Consider the following 19,442-nt stretch of genomic DNA (forward strand, 5'->3'; position numbering starts at 1 on the left):
ACAAGTGGAGTCCCTCGAGAATCACTGTTAGGACCGACCTTGTTTAACATGTTTGTTGTTGACATGGATGGTGGCAGTGAGTGCACTCTCAGCAAGATTGCTGATTACAACCAGCTTGTGGTGTAGCTGACACGCTGGAGGGTCCAGAGGGACCTTGACAGGCTGGAGGTGTGGGCCCATGCCAACCTTATGAAGTTCGACAAGACCAAGTGCAAAGTCCTGCATCTGGGTCGAGGCAGTCCCAAGCACTGATATAGGCTGGGCAGTGACTGGTTTGAGAGCAGCCCTGAGGTAAAGTACTTGGTAGTGCTGGTGGATGAACAGTTCAATATGAGCTGTCAGTGTACAGTTACAGCCCACAAAACTAACAATATCCTTGCTTGCATCAAGAGAAGCATGGCCAGCAGGTTGAGGGCAGTGATTCTCCTCTCTAATCTGCTCTTATGAGACCCCACCTGGAGTACTGCATCCAGTTCTGGAGCCCCTTTTACAAGAGGGACATGGGCATGCTGGAGCATGTCTAGAGAGGACCACAAGGATAATCAGAGGGCTGGAGCACCTCTCTTGTGAAGACAGACTGAGAGAGTTGGGGTTATTCAGTCTGTAGAAGAGAAGGCTCTGAGGAGACCTTATTGTAGCCTTCCATTAGTGGAAGGGGGCCTACAAGAAAGCTTGTGAGGGACGTTTAGGATGCCAGGTAGTGATAGGACTAGGGGGAATGGTTTCAAACTAGAAGAGTGTATTTAGGTTGGAAGTTAGGAAGAGTTCTTCACCATGAGGATGGTCTTGAGGTGTTCAAGTCCAGGCTGGATGGTGCTCTGAGCAACCTGATCTAGTGGGAGGTGTCCCTGCCTATGTCAGGGGGATTGGTATTAGATGATCTTAAAGGTCCCTTCCAACCCTGAAAATTCTATGATTCTAAATCATCATTGTTATAAACTTACTGAGGTCCTAACCTTGAGCAAAATTTCTGCTCTTCAAAATCAAATTGTCTCACTATGTTGATAAGAACATTAAATGAACAAGTAATTTTTATTTAAACATTATGCTGTAGCCCACTACTGCAAAGAGAGCAGTAGCACATGAACTTGCATCTAAGATCCTGAGACAGTAAGATACATAACATGATCATTCTTAATAATCTGAAACCATTCACAACACTATTTATTTTCATATTATCAGTTTGCACAAATTATTTAGTCATCAGTAATTAAATATTATCAACAAAATTCTGTACAAAATCTTGATAGCTACAGTTTAACAAAACGTCATTCCTAATGCAGAGTTAAATTTAGAGGAATATTTTTTCTCCAGTTCATTTATTTTATGTTTTCTATACTATATATATATGGATCAATTAACTCTTTCTTTTGTGTAATGGTTTCATAAATCATCTTGTTTTTTCCTCAAAAAACAAGAATAAATGAATTCAGAAGATGATACGTGTCTAGAATCCTAAATTACTATAGCAACTAATAATAAAAAAACCCACCTCATTTCCAGCAGAGAACATTTCTACAAACTAGCAGGAAAATTTAGCAATTTAAACTCCTCAAATCATGTTATTCTAACAGAGCTTACACTAAGCTAATTTCAAATCAAACTGTATCATATTGTAGGAGTTCTTACTCTACACTGAATGCTGGAAACAAAGCTTATCCAAACCTTTCCAGATTTTCTTTCTGAAATTCTCCCCTGGATTCAGCCTTTTTACATTTTCAAAAAGGCTGTCCCAGAATGTTTTCTTTATTTTATTTTATTTTATTTTATTTTAAGGCTAAATCTTTTAGAAAGACTTTCTTTGATCTTTTGTGTGATGTTTGATAATGCATTTGAGTTGTGTTAGAAAAACCCCACTCTGTTATAAAACACTCTGTAAAGGGTTATGGCATAAGAGAGCTCCATAAACTTTCTGAGTACCTATGGATTTTCACTGAGAATTTTAGGTGGAAGGACCACTGGTGCTGAGCAACAGATTTGCTAAATAAAAAGAAACTTAACTATTTGGGGGAAGACTAAACCAGCAACCACAGCCTTTCCTATTATATAAAAGTTCTCCCTTTAGTCTCTAATTAAAATAAGATTACTTTGTTTCTTTTTCCAATTCAGACTTTCATTCTGTTATTTTTTACAGTCTCGATCTGGGCATAAGGGACAGAATGAAACTTAAAAAAAGTGTTTTTTCAAAATGCCTTCAACCCATGAAGGATTTGTTTTTATTAGAGAAAAGCAGAGATTGTGGGAAGTCTTTTCAGTTTCATAATGATCCATCACTAAAATATCTCAATAAAATTTTAGGGGAGAAACAACATATTTAATATGTCCAGGTACATTCCCATTTTATCAGCTTTCCTCTCCATACTTTGATGTCACTCAGTACAATCAATCTTTGTATCTCATCAGAGATCAAACTTGATTTTGCCCAGACAATTTGGCTCTGCTTGGAAAAAATCCAAGTGGGATTATTTCAGGTTTGAGACCTGTCCTAGAGCATTAGGAGGAGTTCTGACAATTTCCAGCCAGCCTTCAAAAGTTTTTATGGATTCGCATAATTCAAATAGGAGATATGACTGTACACTTGAAAAATGTAAAGTGATGATCTTGTAATATAACCCCCACAAAAGAAGCAAACTACAAGACTGGAAGCTCCAGAATACCTGTCAAGATTAAGTCCTAGCTGGATAAATATTTTCAGTTCCCATTATAACCAAGACATGCTTTGCATCTTTTAGAATTCAGATCCATATAAATACTTACATTAGAAACAAAAATAGTTTTCTTCCAAGAAGGAACTAAAAAAGACCATGCTTTTCTGGAGGGGGAAAACTCACATAATATGAACAGAGTTAAATTTTAGGCAAATATTTTAATGATAATTTTCACTAGTTAACTATTCTCAGAATTCTTCATGGATGGATAGAGCCTATGTCTGTGAAACGATTTTCCTCTATTGTTATGTAACATTTATTACATTATTATCATATAATGGCCCTTTTTTTTGTTTAATTACCACCATTGAGGAAATTATTATTAAATATTCCAAACTTTTCTTAATGTTGTGTGAGAGATCTTTAGATGATTCATAGGTATTCAAACAACATATCCCAGAGTTTAATCTGAATAAGCACATGCAGAACAGATTCCATCATGGGAAAGTCAAAATGAACTTCATACTTGATATATAAATATCTTCGATACCGTGATAATTATATGTTATATCATTCTTATTAATAGAAATAATCAGTAGTGTTAAGACAGGTAAGATTCAGTTCACAGAACTCTGATGACATAAAAACAAAAATTTGAAAGTCAAGGTCTACATTCAGTTACATTCAGTTACATGAGAATATATCTTGTCACACAGACTGACCTCTGTTGAGGTATAAACTAGTTTGCTGTAATGGAACACGATAGAAAGTGTCCTCTGATGTCTGCAATTGTGTAAGTTTGGTTTTTTGTTTTATTTATTTATTTTTTTATTATTTCACTGGGTAGTATCTTTGAAGAGATAAAATGAAGAATAAAAATTTACTCATATACAGTAATAGTATTAAAGTTAACATCTTTTCAAGACAAATGAAAAATACTGGAAAAAGAAGAAAAACATAAATGAGAATGTATGAACTGGAAACAGCTGCCTCATTCTATCATGTATCAAATGTTTTATACTCCCTAGGTTTCTATTTCCTAAATTTGAAGAGGCTTTATGTTGTTTTTATTAGTCAGGTTAATTTACTGCTCCAAATCATCACCCAAGCCTGCAAAGATCCATTTTCACAACCCCATTTATTATTTGTAAACAGTTATTAAATAATTCCTCAAACTTTTGAATGCATTGTAAAGGGAGTTAATGAAATTATGCATATTTTTTCCCTGCTATAACTTTTTATCTCCTCAAATAGAGTTTTAGAGTATTTTTATAACCCAGCTTGAAATGAAATTGAATTGTATGAAATGAATGATTGTCGAGGACATTTGAACAAATGAGATATCCATTTTATTCAGAATCCATTGAAGGATTTCTTCATGTTTTTATTTAATTTATTTCATATCAAGGTGCTAAGTCCCCTTTTGAGACATATCATGAAAGAAGAAAAAAAAATTAATAATAAAAAGCCAAGGAAGCTCGTACATTCTTTCAGAGTCTGACAGAAATCTTTAATATTCTTCAGGTTTTTTCCTCATAGACATATAGAGACCAATCTGGTAATAGGAGTGCTTTTTGATACAGCTTCAGTGCCCTGGGTATGGGTACTCCTCATATACCAAAATCTGAGAACAACGATACATATATCGAGTATTTTTGAGATATGATGCATACGTCCAGAGAATATAAAACAGAGATAATAGATTTAACTAATATTTTAGGAGAAATTCTTTACTGTGACTGTGGTGAGATACTGGAACAGGTTGCCCAGGGAGGTTAAGAATGACCCATCCCCGGACGTGTTCAAGGCCAGGCTGGAAGTGGCTTTGAGCATCCTGCTGTAGCGGGAGGAGTCCCTGCCCATGGCAGGGAAATTGGAACCAGATGATCTTTATGATCCCTTCCAACCCAAACCATTTTATGATTCTATGATAGAATTTTTTCCTTTTGTATAGAACCCTTTTTCATTCTATTTAGAACCACAAGGTCTTACTATGCTTTCTGAAAAATATACTGAGTAGTGTGTGATGCCAGACACTAGAACTTAGCAACTGTATGATTTTTTAATTTAAGCAAATATTCAATAAGTAGCAAGTGATTAAATTAATTCTATAACCAAAAGTTTAAAAAGCCATTTTTTAATCACATATAAGAACTCAGCAACATAGTGCCAAGTAAATTTTCAGGTACTTGGATGTTTGTTTTCATGCCATTCCTAATTTCTCACTTCCTCATTTAGTCCATTATCAGCTGTTTATTTCTCCACAGAATGCTCTATTTTTCTTTAACTTTAGTGAGCACTTCTTTTCAGTAGCTACATTATCCCACATTTTGGAGCAAAATGCATATATGTTTAAAATTCTGTCATCATCCTTTAATATTTGTCAATTGTCAAGGCAATATAACCTAAAGTAATTTCTATCAAAAAGAAAAAAATACAGTATTGTTAATGGAATATTTGAATTGTGATTCCAGATAGTTTCTAAAAGGCTCATTTTATTGCATTCTGAAGAGTAGGTAGATGTCCTAAACAAGAAATATTATTTATTAATCAGAACTAGGTAGATGTCCTAAACAAGAAATATTATTTATTAATCAGAATTTTTCTGAATATTTTTCTCACAAAGGGTTTGTGGAGACTGCAGGATTAGGTAGAAAGTTTGGGTCTCTTCACTGAGAAATCTGCTCATATAGGAAACAAGTAATTAACTAAGAAATACCAAAGAAATCCATTAGAAAAAAAGATGTTTTTCAAGATCACAACAGATAAATATTAAAGCATGGAAGCCTGGTAGAAATTCATGCATGTGAAAAAATTAATTGGGAAATTGCTGAGGAACACTTCATCTATGTTCAAATGCTTCATGACTACCCCAGCACTGTTCAGAAGGCTGGATTACCACAGTTGCATGACAGACAACTGTGAAAAACAAATTTACGTGAAGCTGGTATATTCTACCCACTTGACATTTAAGAAAATCTGTGCAGTTTCCTTCAAAGATTTTGTTTCCTAGCTCAGTGATGTAGACTGATGCATTTATCCTGTCCATTTCTTATCCTGTATGTGTTCCTATGTACTGTTAATATGATAGAGATAATTAATCTGTTTAATTTCTGCACATAACTGGAACCCAATAAAAGCATTAGGAAATGTCATATAGAAACAGTAGACCAAGATATGAATAATAAATATGACAATAAAATCTCTCTTCTCTTGTCAAAGTTCAACTGATTAAAAAGACAGTAAAAGTTTGTTTGGTTTTTTTTAAATTTTCAGAGATTGATAGTGAAAACATCAGGTCTGTTATGCTAATTCATTAAAACTAAACACCTGAAGTTAAATAATTAGCCACAGGTACGAATCCAGCATAAGAAAATAGCAAATGAGAAAGTAAAGCATGCAGCTTTTAGCTGCACAGGCTACATGCTGTGCAGACAGAAAATTAAACTTGGTATGATGAATAAACATTAACTTAATTCAATTCTCATCTGTGAACATATTTTTTTTTTTACTTACTCCATTAAACTAAGTAATCTGTGTTTAAATCCTTTTATTTGTAATGCTTTTGCAACACAGAATGACTAGCCTTAGTTGTAGAATAAGCTGTAAGCAAGGCAAAAGTCTCAGAATCCTTCACTCCCTCTCTCTTTTTGATTTCTGTAAGTATGGATTCACTTATGCTGAATTGCTGAAACGTATTTCTGAAGAACTAGAAAGCATCATTAAATGTGGAACATCTTGGGGAAAAAAAAAGGCACTTATGGAATCATTAATTCTTGTTCTCAAGAATAACATTATTTTGACAGAAAATAAAAGCAAAAAGCAATTATAATGTAATAAATATGAATATTTTTTCTGTAAAGAAGCATAACTCAGCTGCCTCTCTAGGCAGAGATTCTAACAGAATCAGTTACATATCATTGACATGGAAATGTCATACTGCTCCATAAGAAGCATTGTGGAAAAATATTTTCTTTTGATTTCTTTTGGGAAAAAAACCCCAAACCAAAACAAGACAAAAACCCCCCAAAAACTAGGACACTGTCTGAGAATAAGATTTAGGCACTTATTTCCAGAGAACTTATTCTAGGTAAATGCCTTGATGAAATTCAAAACTGCCTGGGTAATTATCACTGTAATCAAAGCTATTGTAGTGTTCTTGGCAGTACGTTGTGCATTCAATTTGAGCCTGGAATTGCAGCAGGTCTTTAGCAGTCCAACAGGCAAAGTTTTAGGTACTATGCCCTCTGTTCACTTATCTAACCACATGTGCATTTTGTTACCTGAGGTGCAAGAATATATATTTCCTGGCATCCAGCTGCTGGTCCGTACACCCGATGTGATGTTTGCCAGTCCCCTGTGGATGTCTCAGCTGCCTGAGAGTATCTCAGTGTGGCATTGGCCACCTGTATTTATGCAATGAAACTAAGCCTTGAAGAAACAACCATAGCTGTGAAAAGAGATTTGCTGCTTTCTACCAATTACAGAGCACCAGAGTAGCAAGAAGGAGTAACTGTTCTAAACAAAATACATCAGGAGGAGATTGCTCCTCAGCCTTCAGAACCCTAAATAAGAAACTGTCTCCTTGAGCACCATTAATTTGCTGACTGCTGCAGCAAATTCATGAATATATGGCAAAACAATAAAATTGGAGTTCCTAAATTAACTGGAGTATTTTTGGTTTAGTATTTTTGCTCCTATGAAGAAAACAGAAATAATCTATTTCCTTACCATCATTTCTCAGTGTCAAGGGTGTAGGAGGACTCAAAACTCTGGCATTTGTCACTGTGTTTTTTACCAGGCATATATAGCTGCCAACATCAGATGTTTGCACCTTGGAGATGTAGAGATTGCCTGTCTCCTGAGAGATGAAACGTCTGCTGTCTTCTGCCACAAAAGATGGGAATTCATTAAAAACCCAGCTATAGATGATCTCTGAAAGAAAATAGAAAAAAAAAGAGAAAGCAATTATGGAAACCACAGATACACTCTGTAAATGTTCATTAACTTTATTTAAATAATCTAGGGGAAAACCAAACCAAACCAAAACTAAACTAAAGGTTTTTAAAACTTTTTTTTTTTTTTGCTTAGAACTGAGATTTTTTTCCCTCTCTGAAAATAGAATATGTAGTGAGTCCACAAGTTCCCTGTGAAGAACTATATTTAGTTTGCTAAAATATTTACCAACAATATAATTAAATTATTCAGAAGACTCAGAAAATGCCCGTATTAGATAATTCTCTTTTCTAGTGTTTCAGGTCAAGCCAAAAATTTTTTATAAAACATTCTTTTATCTATTTCTTAAAATTCACAACGAAATATAATGTTTTCCCCTATAGAGCTTGAGATGTCTTTTGCATATGTGTATAAACAACTTTTATTCTGAACATCTGTTTTTAAAATCAGCATACTCTAGCCACTGTCCTGTGTTCAGCTTAAATACCTATTATCAGTGAAAAATGCCTTAAACCAAAGCTACCAACAACTACGCCTCATAATCTGATGGATCAAAGCCTAATAAAATTAATTTTTAAAAATGGTAATCAGAGGCAGTGACTTGGTTCTTTTATTTATCCCAGGAATCACTCTGTTCACCTGGAAGGTATAACTTTTTCCCTTTATACTCAAAATAATTGATTGAGGAATAAGATTATTTCCTATTTTCTGTATGAGATTATATCATAATTTATTAAAACCATAGATAGATTAATGTGTCTGCATTAGAAGTAATAGAAAAGTTAATGAGATTCTGATTTAGCAGGGAATTCCTTACAGGAAATACAGGAAATTCAGACTTTGAAGCCTTAAACTTATGTATACTTTTTGCATGTTTTTCTTCCTATGTTATCTTCTACAGTTTCATTTTGTCCTCACACTTTAAAAAATATTCCTCATTAATTAAAGAGGCACATCAGCTATAGGACAATAATATAATCTATGTCCTATAATCTAGAATCTGCCCTAATTATTGTCTTTAAAGAACTGACTCCAAAATCAGAAAAGCCAAAACTAATTTAGGCCAAGTCCCTATTACTTCTCAAAGATGCAAATTTCTCCCTTGGTGTAGTGTAGAAAGATCCCAAGTTTGTAGACCCAAATTTCTTAGGTGACTTATGGTATGTACGTCAGTCTAGCTTTCTCCTACTTTTATCTCTACTAACAGTCATAATGTTTTATTGATATAAAGTTAGTTGGAAAAGGAAAGGATCAAAAGGTGAAAGGAAATGCTTAAAAATTTAAATCTGTGTACTTTTCTGCTAATGTTAGAAAAGGCAATGACATAGCTGTTCGTGGTACAAGAAGTGTGAAACTTGTTAACATGCCAGCTAAATATAAGCCATAGCCACGTGTGCAGTTTGACTTTAAGAGTATAGAAAGCATGAGAGATTCCACCTGATCTGTCCTGTCTATCCTTGCATTGCACCAAGGATAGAGTTGTCAGAAATCAATGGGAAAGCACAGTGACTGATTTTTCAACCAATAAAAGTCAAAGGAGCTCTCAGTGATGTAGAGACGCAGGATGTTCTGGATTAATTTTGAATTCCAGTGTACTTTTGAAGCCACATGACAATTTTCTTATGAAAATACAATGTTATTGCTCAAAAATGCAATTTTAAAGGACTAAAAATCCTTTCCTGACAGTAGGGAAAGTCTTCTCCAAAAACACTGACTGTTTGCTTAAAAACATTTTAAGATGTAATTGTAATTCTGAGTGGTTACACAAGACCCTGAAGGAGTCAGGGTTCACAGAAACCTCTCTGAGTGTTTAAAATTTCCTTCCTCTTCTGTTATGTTTCAAGAATGAAATATTTCTCCCTGAAAATTCCATTGCTATATTTTGCTATGATGTCTTATCTGGCAGAAATGATTCATGGCAGCATAAAATTCTAAAAATAGATGGCAAACATATATGTTCAAGGAAAATGCATAGGCTTTAATTGAAGACACCTGTTATGAATTCAGATGGAAAGCAATCAGTCTCAATAATTGCTCTGGCGTGAAAGTAGTTCAGACCAAATGTAAAATAATCACCATTGGTAGTTCATGTAGAATAGAATTTTCTCCATTTGTACTCTAAAAATGAATGAAGTTAATTATTTAGAAATACTCTTGAGGAACAAATCTCAGGAAAGTTATTTTTATTCTTCTAAAGAAATACATGTAGAATTCGGTGATGCTGATTCAGGATGGGAATGTGGAGGGGATCTGCTGTCATTTTGTCAGTTTGTAAATTATTTTTGCTGTTAAAAATTGAATGATAGATGAATTGTAACTGGGATATGGTACTATGAAAAAATAACACAAATTTTGCCAAATCTAAAACTCAATTCCTGACATTAAGCTAACATTAAAACTTTTATTTGTGTGTGCCTACAGGATCTGTATTACAGCCAGAAGCCCAAAGTATAAAGCAAAGGCATAAGTGCTAATAGTTCACTTCTTGAGCAGTTGTCAGCCCACTGACACTGAAGAAATTGCTCCTATTTGTAATTTCCAGAAAGCAAAACCCAGGAATACACTTTCAAATACCTGAAAACTTTGCACTGGAAGGTTCAGATCAAAATTGATCTTATATTCTGAACCTTCTTTGCAGCTGAAATGCCCTTTGCACACTTTTTGAAGGTTCTCTACTATTAGACCTGGTTACTGAGTTCAGAAGGTTGTTAAATATAATTTTGAGGGTTATGTCCATTGGCTTCATCCATAAGTTCCAGTGGAAATATCTTGGGGAAACTATGCAATTTCCAGTGCATGCTATGCAGAACTGTCAGCAACAACCACAGCTGGTTTGGGATCTGGGGACCCGGCAGGTTTTAGCTGACAGAAATAGAGGAATGATCTTGCAGAAGTGATTTTACAAAAGGATGTTAAGAGAATAACTGCAATTATGGGCAAATGGGTGTACCTTGACATTGATCCATTATACAAGTATTTCATATTTCTTAATCTGCAGCCATGGTAGAAGATGAAACGTGCATTGGTGTTCATATTATGGGGCTCCGAATGTTTCCATCTTGCATTCTAGCAAAATTAAAGTTTAGGTTTCTTCATTCAATCACAGAATTGTTAGTGAAAGCTTTCTAAGTACAAAACGGGGTTTTGGTTTGTTTTGCTTTCTACTACTACTGTCAAGCATAAGAGAATGACATAAAATAATTAATAAAGAGAGAATGAAGGAGAATCAAAATTTACAACTGCTGTTTATATATAGATGTCTGTCACCTAGAGTACAGGCAAAAAATTCTGAAGCAGTGAAATTACATGCTACATTCCACAGCTGTTTAGCACAGGAGCACATGTAAACTACAAGGAGAGAAGCTTGCGTTTGAATATTACCTGAAATCACACGCTTACAAAATGGTAAATTACTGAGTGAACTTTCTGAATTTTGTGAATGTCACAGAAAGGTGTCACTAGGCTTATCTGTACACAGCTTTCTGCAGCTGTTGGTGAACTTCAAACCTGTACTGGTTTCTTTTAGGTTAAAACTTTTTAGAATCAGTGTCACTGGCTAAGCACAAGTGTAGTTGTACTCTTTAATAGGAGGCTAAACTCCAAAGATGCGTACCAAGCCTAACAAGAGATCTTGAAACTAAAAATCAGTGCTACAAAAATATAAATAAAACAAATTATAATTTTATAATAAGGAAATAAATACCCTAGATACAAATCTTCAGAAGTCATCTTCTTTTGAGAGAAGACTCAACAAATGATTTTTCCATGCTGTGTGCATTTTGCTTTCAATAAAGGAAAAGGTTAAGTAAAACCAGGAAACCGAACACTTCAGTATATAAAAGTTTGGAGATTTTTGTAGAATATATGCCAAAATTGTTTGTTTAGTTTTCTACCCATCTATTTTATTTTTAACTTGACACCTATGGCAATACCATGAAGAAGATGAAGAGCCCTTCATGGAAATTCCAGTTGACTGCCGAATTAAAAGAAACTTTTTCATAGACATCATTCATCAACACAAACACAAACAGGGAGTAAAAAGACAGGCAAATTATGAATTATAGAGGCAGTTGTAAATTGGCAGTCTCCTGTGGCTGGGCTGGATGATTCTTCTGCTGTTAAGTTTTGTTTCACACAAAGTCTTGTTGTAAAAATCATTTAAGCAATTTTGGTAACTGCAAAACTGATATTTCCTTTAATGAAGAATTAACCTGGTTTAGAGAAAAATGTCTCCAAGGAGTTTTGTGTCTCTTTTCTGAAGGTCATTTGAAAAGCCTTTCAAATGTCTATTTTGTTTCTGTATTTTGTTAAGTACTTTTTCGGATATATTTTATATATGTAGGTGAAAATCTGAGTCACTTGGTGATAAAGCAGTGAAAAGATCAACTATCTCCTGCCAAAAGGAATTTATGATGTGAAATTTTGTTTACTATGATTTCTCTAAATAATTTTTGTAGATCTATTATCTCTATTTCACAACACTAATTCCTAAACTGTGACAACATGCTGTATTTCCCATAATGGATGAAGCTGGAATACTGACATAACATCATTTTTGTTAGTGCTATATTGTGGCTTAGGAAATAGTATTCTCAAGCAGAAAATCTCAGTACTGTCATAATGCAAAAGTCTTTCTGTCATTTTGGGTCAATAAGAAATAACCCCATAAGTATTGTAGTGAGAGCTGTGCTGGAGGCATTAAAATAGCCCCACATAATCATTCCTGTATTTGCTGGTGCCTCCATATTTCCCAGATTTTCTTCAAGGCTTTTCTCCTGAAATATTGCTTATTTTATCCTTTTACCATGCAACCATTTCACCAATCCTTTCAGACAAGTGGTATTTCTGGTGGCAAGTGAAGGTGGAACGAGGAAGTTCCCATACCATACAAACTCCTTAAAGGCAACTGAAATCCTAAATGTACATTCCAGACATTGGCTAAATACTGCATCCTCAAGGGCAAAGCATGCAAACACACAACCCTCATTTGCACTTCTGTGAATTTATGGTACTTGTACAAGAAATAAGTTTGGTTTGTGTCTTCTTTCTGTGATGCAGTGAGAGATATAGTCCTCTGCCTCCTCCAGTATCCTGTTGAGAGAGTAAGTTTCTTTTCCTCTGTCCAGGATTTCCTCTGGTTACTACAATTCCACAAGGTGGCAGTACTTGATGAACAAATAGTACTGATGCCTCATGACAGCCAAAATCTGAGGTAATCTGGGAGTCTTGGCAACTCTGAAAAAGTTGCTCCTTCTTTTTATTTTTTTTTAATTTTATTTTTTATTGATAAATAATAAGAAAAATGCACTGAAGATTACAGGCCTAATTAACTATACATAGCTATAAACAATGGAATTTGCATGGTGGCTGTGCTTTAACATTTAGAAATATTCTGTTTAAACACAATAAAGTATTAGTAAAAATATTTACCTAAATCTCCTCTACTGCAAGTACAAAACATTTTATCTCAAGTCCAAATTCAACCTTTGTAGTCACACTTTCTGTTTACATATTGTGTTTGCCAGCCCCAGAATAAGGACACAAAATGCAGCACTCTAATGATGAAGAACACTTCATATTTAGAGGGGGGAAGACTTCTTTTTAGCTAAAATGAATTATAGCAATGGTTTGTTCCTCTAGCCCCCCCTCCACAACCATAAAAATAATTCTGTGGCAGTTCTTTGTGCTGCTGTGACTTATTATCAGTGCTCATTAATCCTCCAAGAATATATTTAATGAAAATAATTTATTTGTTGCATTGTAATGCACCCTCATAGAGCACACAGGTATTCTCAATTTATCATCTAGCAATGACATTGCTTCTTTTCTACTCTAGGGGTTCTGTATCTATTACTCACTTCCCTAAAACACAGTTCTAACAATCACAAATTTGTCTTTGTTCAGATTTAATTAGCGTGATAAATCTTCAAATATTTTCTTTCTTATAACAATTTGCACATCAAATAAATAAAAGTATGGTAGAAAGGTAACTGTACTTTTCAGGACTGGAGGATACAAATATTATATTGTCATTAAAAGGGTACACAGCCAATATAGTGTCATTTGTACATTTGACATCTATGAAATGTAGTCAGTCAGTGAAATGTGTAAAGACTGATGAAATGTATTTATCATGCATATGCTCTTTAAAGAGACCACATAGCATACAGTAAAAAAATGTGGCTTCTGGGAAAGGATGATAGATTTTTATGTCTCTTTGATAGTCTCTGGGACAATTTTCATATTACCAAACAAACCCAAAAACAAACCAAAAACAAAACAAAAAAACCAAACCCAACCCAAACCAACCAACCAACCAAACAAAACCCCAAAAAATCTGTTCCAGAATCAAGACACTGTGATCCAAAGGACCTTGAAATGTCCTTCAGGGTCTTTTTTTATTTATTTTTTTGTAAGATTATTATGTATTCAACTTAATATATTGAAAATATTGAAAACATTTTATTTGTAACATATATTAATCTTCACAGTGAAAGACCATTATCCTAATCTTTATCAGGCTTGTGTTCTTGAGACTAGATCAATCAAATTTCTTCACCTTTTCCTTAAAAATCATGATTTATAATCCTCTACTTAGTCTTACTGTTGTATTCTATACTGCTTTCCTACGTCTTTAAATACAAGTCAACGCTGAACATGGTATTCTGAGTCATTAAAAGTATTGATGATTATTGGAATAATAGTCTCATGTGCTCCTTAGATAGAAGTCATCTTACTATGTCCTTGAATTCAAGTATGCAATTTTAAATTCTAACTTTTCAATTTTCCATAACAGCAGTATTTTTCTAAAGGAGGATGCTGTCTAATCACTATTTTCCCTTTATACTATCTGTAAATTTGATATTTTTGTAAATAAAGTAATCTGCATTTTGCTGAATTTTGTGTTACTCATTGCAATCTGATTCTTCAATCTACTGATTCTTTTAGATTATCATTCCATGCTCTGCAGTGATTGTAATCTCTTGCATCTAGGAGTCACTCACAAATGCTAAATATGCCTTTCTTTTCACTAAGTCGTTCATACATTCAAAGAAAACAAAATAACTTGAGATGATTTGTTCTTGACAAGTTCCTATTAGTTTTTTTTAACACCTCATTGTCATCTTATTTCTTACAAATTCATTGCTTATTATTACATCCCAGTAAACTCATAGAACTCCAATTCAGCCTAACTTTGGGCCCTCCTTTACTAAAAAGAATTTGATTTTCTTGATATGTTTTGAAATTGGTTTTGATATACCATATTCTCAGTATCCATTTAATATAACAAAATTTTAAAAGATGTAACTTCAGAATTTAGGGTGATTTTATCAATATATATTGTTTTTTCATCTAAGAAAAAGGGAAAATTATGTCAATTTAAGGGAAAAAACTGATGGTGGAAACAAATTTGTGGGTAGAATCGAAAACAGTTTTTTAAGGAAAAAAACAAACACTGAGAAGAGAGGATTGACAACAAGGCAGAGGAACTACAAATAAGTTTTTAAAATCTTTTTTAAGCAAATAATTCTAACAACTCTACTACTGATACTCGTCTATTTTTATATAGGAGTGTAATTCAATAATTATGCAGAAAAATCATGCATGCTTTGTAAGACATCCTTGATGTCCTATGCTTTATAAATATCAGGTAATGAAGATGCCACTGTATAATGTTATTTTCTATGAAAAGCAGAAAAAAGTGCATAGTAAAAAGCAATAATGTTGAACCTCATAAATAAGTTATGCCACATAACTTAATCTATGAAGTACATATTAGCATTGAAGCTCTTCTAATCAATACTACTGACCTTATAGAACTATCTGTGGCCAGCAGGATTAGGGAAGGGATTGTCCCCCTGTACTTGGCACTGGTGAGGCCATACCTCAAACACTGTGTTCAGTTCTGGGCCCCTCACTACAAGGACACCCAGGTGCTGCACAGTGTCCAGTGAAGAGCAACAAAGCTGGTGAAGGGTCTGGAGTATAAGTCTTATGAGGAGCATCTGAGGGAGTTGGGATTGTTTAGTCTGGAGAAGAGGAGGCTGAGGAGAGACCTTATCACTCTACAACTACTTGAGAGAAGGTTGTAGCAAAGTGAGATTCTGTCTCTTTTCCCAAGTAAAAAGTGATAGAACAAGAGGAAAAGGCCTTAAGTTGTACCAGGGGAGGTTTAGATTGGATAATAATAATAATAATAATAATAATAATAATAATAAATAAAATGAGGGTTTCAGGCAGTGGAACAGGCTGCTTAGGGAAATGGTATAGTCAGCATCCATGGAGGTATTTACAAGATGTGTAGATGTGGTGCTTAGGGACACAGTTTAGTGGTGGATTTGGCAGTGTGTTTGGTGAACAGTTGGACTTGATGATCTTAAAGGGTCTTTTACAACTTAAATAATTCTATGATCAGTAATTTCCAAAGACAAGAATTAGAGATAATTTTATTCCAGTGTTAGAAGGGTAATCAGGAAGACACATAATTATTTCATCAGTTTCAAACTTAGATGAAATTCTTTGAGACTTGATCATTATTCAAATAAAAAAGTGAGATATGATTAACGATACTGGAAGAATATAAACCTAGACAGAAAAATGTGATGTATTTTTACTGTTCTTTCTATTGACAAAGCAAAGTTTCTCTACTGTTCCTAGAATTCATGTTTTTAAAAAGCCCACAGTAATAAAAAAGACTTGGAATAACTTCAAAATTAGCTTACTGTGGGTTGAAAGGATTAAAAACTGACTGCATATCATGATCAAAAGGATCTCAGCTGTAATTCTTTCTCCTCTGCTACTTAACGTTTTATCAGTTAACAACAAACCTATGCAGTTTTACTCACTGATCTCCAAGAGATACAAAACATGATAGTGACAAATGCAAAGGACAAGTCTGATAAACTCTGATTTGGATAGCTTATTATTAATAAAGCCTTTTTAATGATGTAGATGTGTTAAATATATAGTAAGACAAATTGATTTTTTTCTTAATAATCTCAGTGAACTAGAAATGTTCAGTAATGTATTTCTATGAAAAGTGTGGCATTGACAAATAATGAGAATACTGTTTAATGCTCAGGAAAACACATCACTGTATAGAATAGTTATATGCAAATATTCTTTTCTTTTGCAAAGCATTCAACAGAATTTAAAATAATTTTTTTCCTCTTTCTTTCCCTTTATTTTCTCTTTTGCACATTAAATCTTTCTTATTCTCTGATATGGTTATAATACTTTTTTATATTTTAATGGCACTGTTGTGAGCTACCCTGGCACTTACCTAGTCTGTTACAGGAGTGAATGTAATGAAAAATCATACTCCAGTGCAGTATTACTTGCACTGAACCACAGAATCCTGCACCCAAGTGGGCTGCTGCATTACATGAAAATTTCATTTTGTGACTAGTGCACTGATACAAGTAGATTCATGCATTTTGAAGGCATAACTAGGACATCCATCAAAACAAACAAACAAAAAACCCTGGAAGTAATGATAGGATGATCATCATCCAAATTTGTGGAATATCACTCTGTCAAGTACAAGAGTGACATTATCTCTTTTTCAGCTGAGAGATGCAAAATCTCTGCATACTTGGCTTTTCCTTATCATTCAGCAGCAGAAGCTTGCTTAGGCAAATTGTGTAATATGGCTAAAAAATACTCACTAGTACTCCAATTATCAGAGAATCAGTCTCTCAAGGAGTTTATGGGTATATATTACAGTTTGGCTGTTTGGTTTTTCATGCTACCAAGAAAGAAAACAACTTAAATTTGTCACTTTACCTCTCATTCACCTAGATTCCTAATGCCAGGAAAGATTACAGTAGTAGAAAGATTTATTTAACAAGATTTAATTTCAGGCTTCTGGGTGTAGAAATGAAAATAAAAAGCTACTGCAGTTCTAGTTTACACTTCAATCCTTTTATAACAGCCTTCACCACTCTTTACATGCAGTTGTTGTCATAGGAATTGTATTGGTAAAAACTGAATACTTGGACTCCATAGAGTTGCATTTGTATGGCTGCACAAATTGAACTTGTGATACACTCCATTGCTCCTCTGTTTTATGTTCTCTTGGTGCTAGGTCTTTTAATATAACTTTAAAGTCTTTTGCTGGGTCTGTCTGCAGGTTTGTTTTTGGTGCATTCATCCATGTCTATGTCACAATATGACTGATGGATCTTCCTGGGGCCTGATACTTTGCTCCTATGTATGCATTACCCTAAGATCTTGAATACCATTCTCATCACTTTTATATTGGAAAATTTAAAAAAAAGGAAGGAAGTGATTTCCCAGCAGTTATCATTTGGTTCGTAGTCAAAATGAAATCCCCACTAATATATAATTACTTAATTTTTAATAATTTTTCTTCTCCCCACCAGTTTTTTGCACATCTACAAAAAATACCAAAATAATAAAATGTGATAGTCAATGAATCCTTAGGATCTGTGTAGATGAACATTAGAAATGGGCAGCTATAAATCACATAGTTCCCCATATGCTCCAGGTTTAGTGCTCACCTCCTTCTTGGTATATTTTTTTGGCTTAAATATATCAAGGAATGGATCCTTCATAGCATCTTCATAAATACAATGAAAAATGTGAATATATGCTTCAGAGAATACCATAATACCAAATTCCTAGTCCCCAAAAGACAATTTTAAGTGTTAAGAATGACAATGGCAGATTATATTTCACATTGATTAAAAAAATAACTCGAAGTGCAGGTGAAGAGGAAGATATACGCTACATTAGAAAACTGCCCTAGAGTGCTGGAAATGTTTTTCAACCATGTTGTACAAATAAATCACTACAAATAACCTCAGTAACAATCAATCACCTGAAATTTAACAACATAGAGACTGCAACTCTTTCTTCTTTCTACATTCAGCCAATACACAGTTGGGTCCCTCTGCACATTGTTCTGCACTACTGCAAACCCAGTGAACTGTTTCCATCCATCTCTACTTGTCACATAATTTCTGTTTTGAGATAGTACATAGCTTTCTGTTGTCTTAATTTCAGTTTAGGGCAGTGTCCTATGATTGTAATTGCTCCTCCTCCACCCCTTGCCCAGAGCAGTCAAAGTGACACCTATGTCATATTACATATAAATATCACATAGAAATATGTGATATTTTTCCAGCTCTCTCTGGTTTTGGTTGTGGGTTTGGCTTTGTTAAAGTAATACAAACTACAGGCAATTCTGATCCTTCCTGTGTTGAGTACATGTGTATTTTTCAGAATGATTTTCAAACTGTTTTATGCGTAAGGCCTGATGTCGTGAAGTCACAAGATCTAGAGAGTATATCAGTGTAATTTTAATGTTTCCTCAAAATTTTATTTCTAGATTATCCTCTGTAAAATGTATGGCACTCCTTCCTTCCATCCTGAAAAAGGTAGAGCTGAAAAACAGGCTCTTCAGATCTGAAACTACTACTCCTTAAGGGCCTTACAGTTCTGCAGGAAAAGCCAAACTGAGATAAACACTTCATAGTATTATCTATACTGTTATTCCTGAATATTTTATCCCTGCAATATCCAGTGGAAGACTTGCTTTATTATTGAAAAGGGAAAATACTGTGAAAATTAACACTTAAAAAACCAATAGTTTTCCATTTACAGGTTCTCTGCTTTAGGGTAATAACATCAACACAACAGGAATTTTATTAGATGGCTAATCAAGTCATCACCAATGATTTCAACAATATTGGAACATAGCATCAGAGTACAGGAGACAGAGGCCAAGCAAATTATCAGGACTGTGTGGTATTAATTATCTTGTTGTTAAAACAAGCTTGATCATTGGGATCAAAAAGAAGTAATTGCCTCCCT

The 19,442-nt window shown here is 34.1% G+C and overlaps 1 protein-coding gene across 1 annotated transcript in view; it reads right to left on the reverse strand.

The window, feature by feature from the left end:
* CNTN5 (contactin 5) overlaps positions 1–19,442 on the reverse strand; it is a 310,996-nt gene that overhangs the window by 147,729 nt on the left and 143,825 nt on the right. Inside the window, exon 5 of the mRNA XM_030449461.1 lies at positions 7,380–7,583. Within this exon, the coding sequence (XP_030305321.1) occupies positions 7,380–7,583 (204 nt within the window). The remainder of the gene's footprint in view (positions 1–7,379; positions 7,584–19,442) is intronic.

The sequence above is a fragment of the Calypte anna genome, chromosome 1 (assembly GCF_003957555.1).
Source record: "Calypte anna isolate BGI_N300 chromosome 1, bCalAnn1_v1.p, whole genome shotgun sequence".
Lineage (NCBI taxonomy): Eukaryota > Metazoa > Chordata > Aves > Apodiformes > Trochilidae > Calypte > Calypte anna.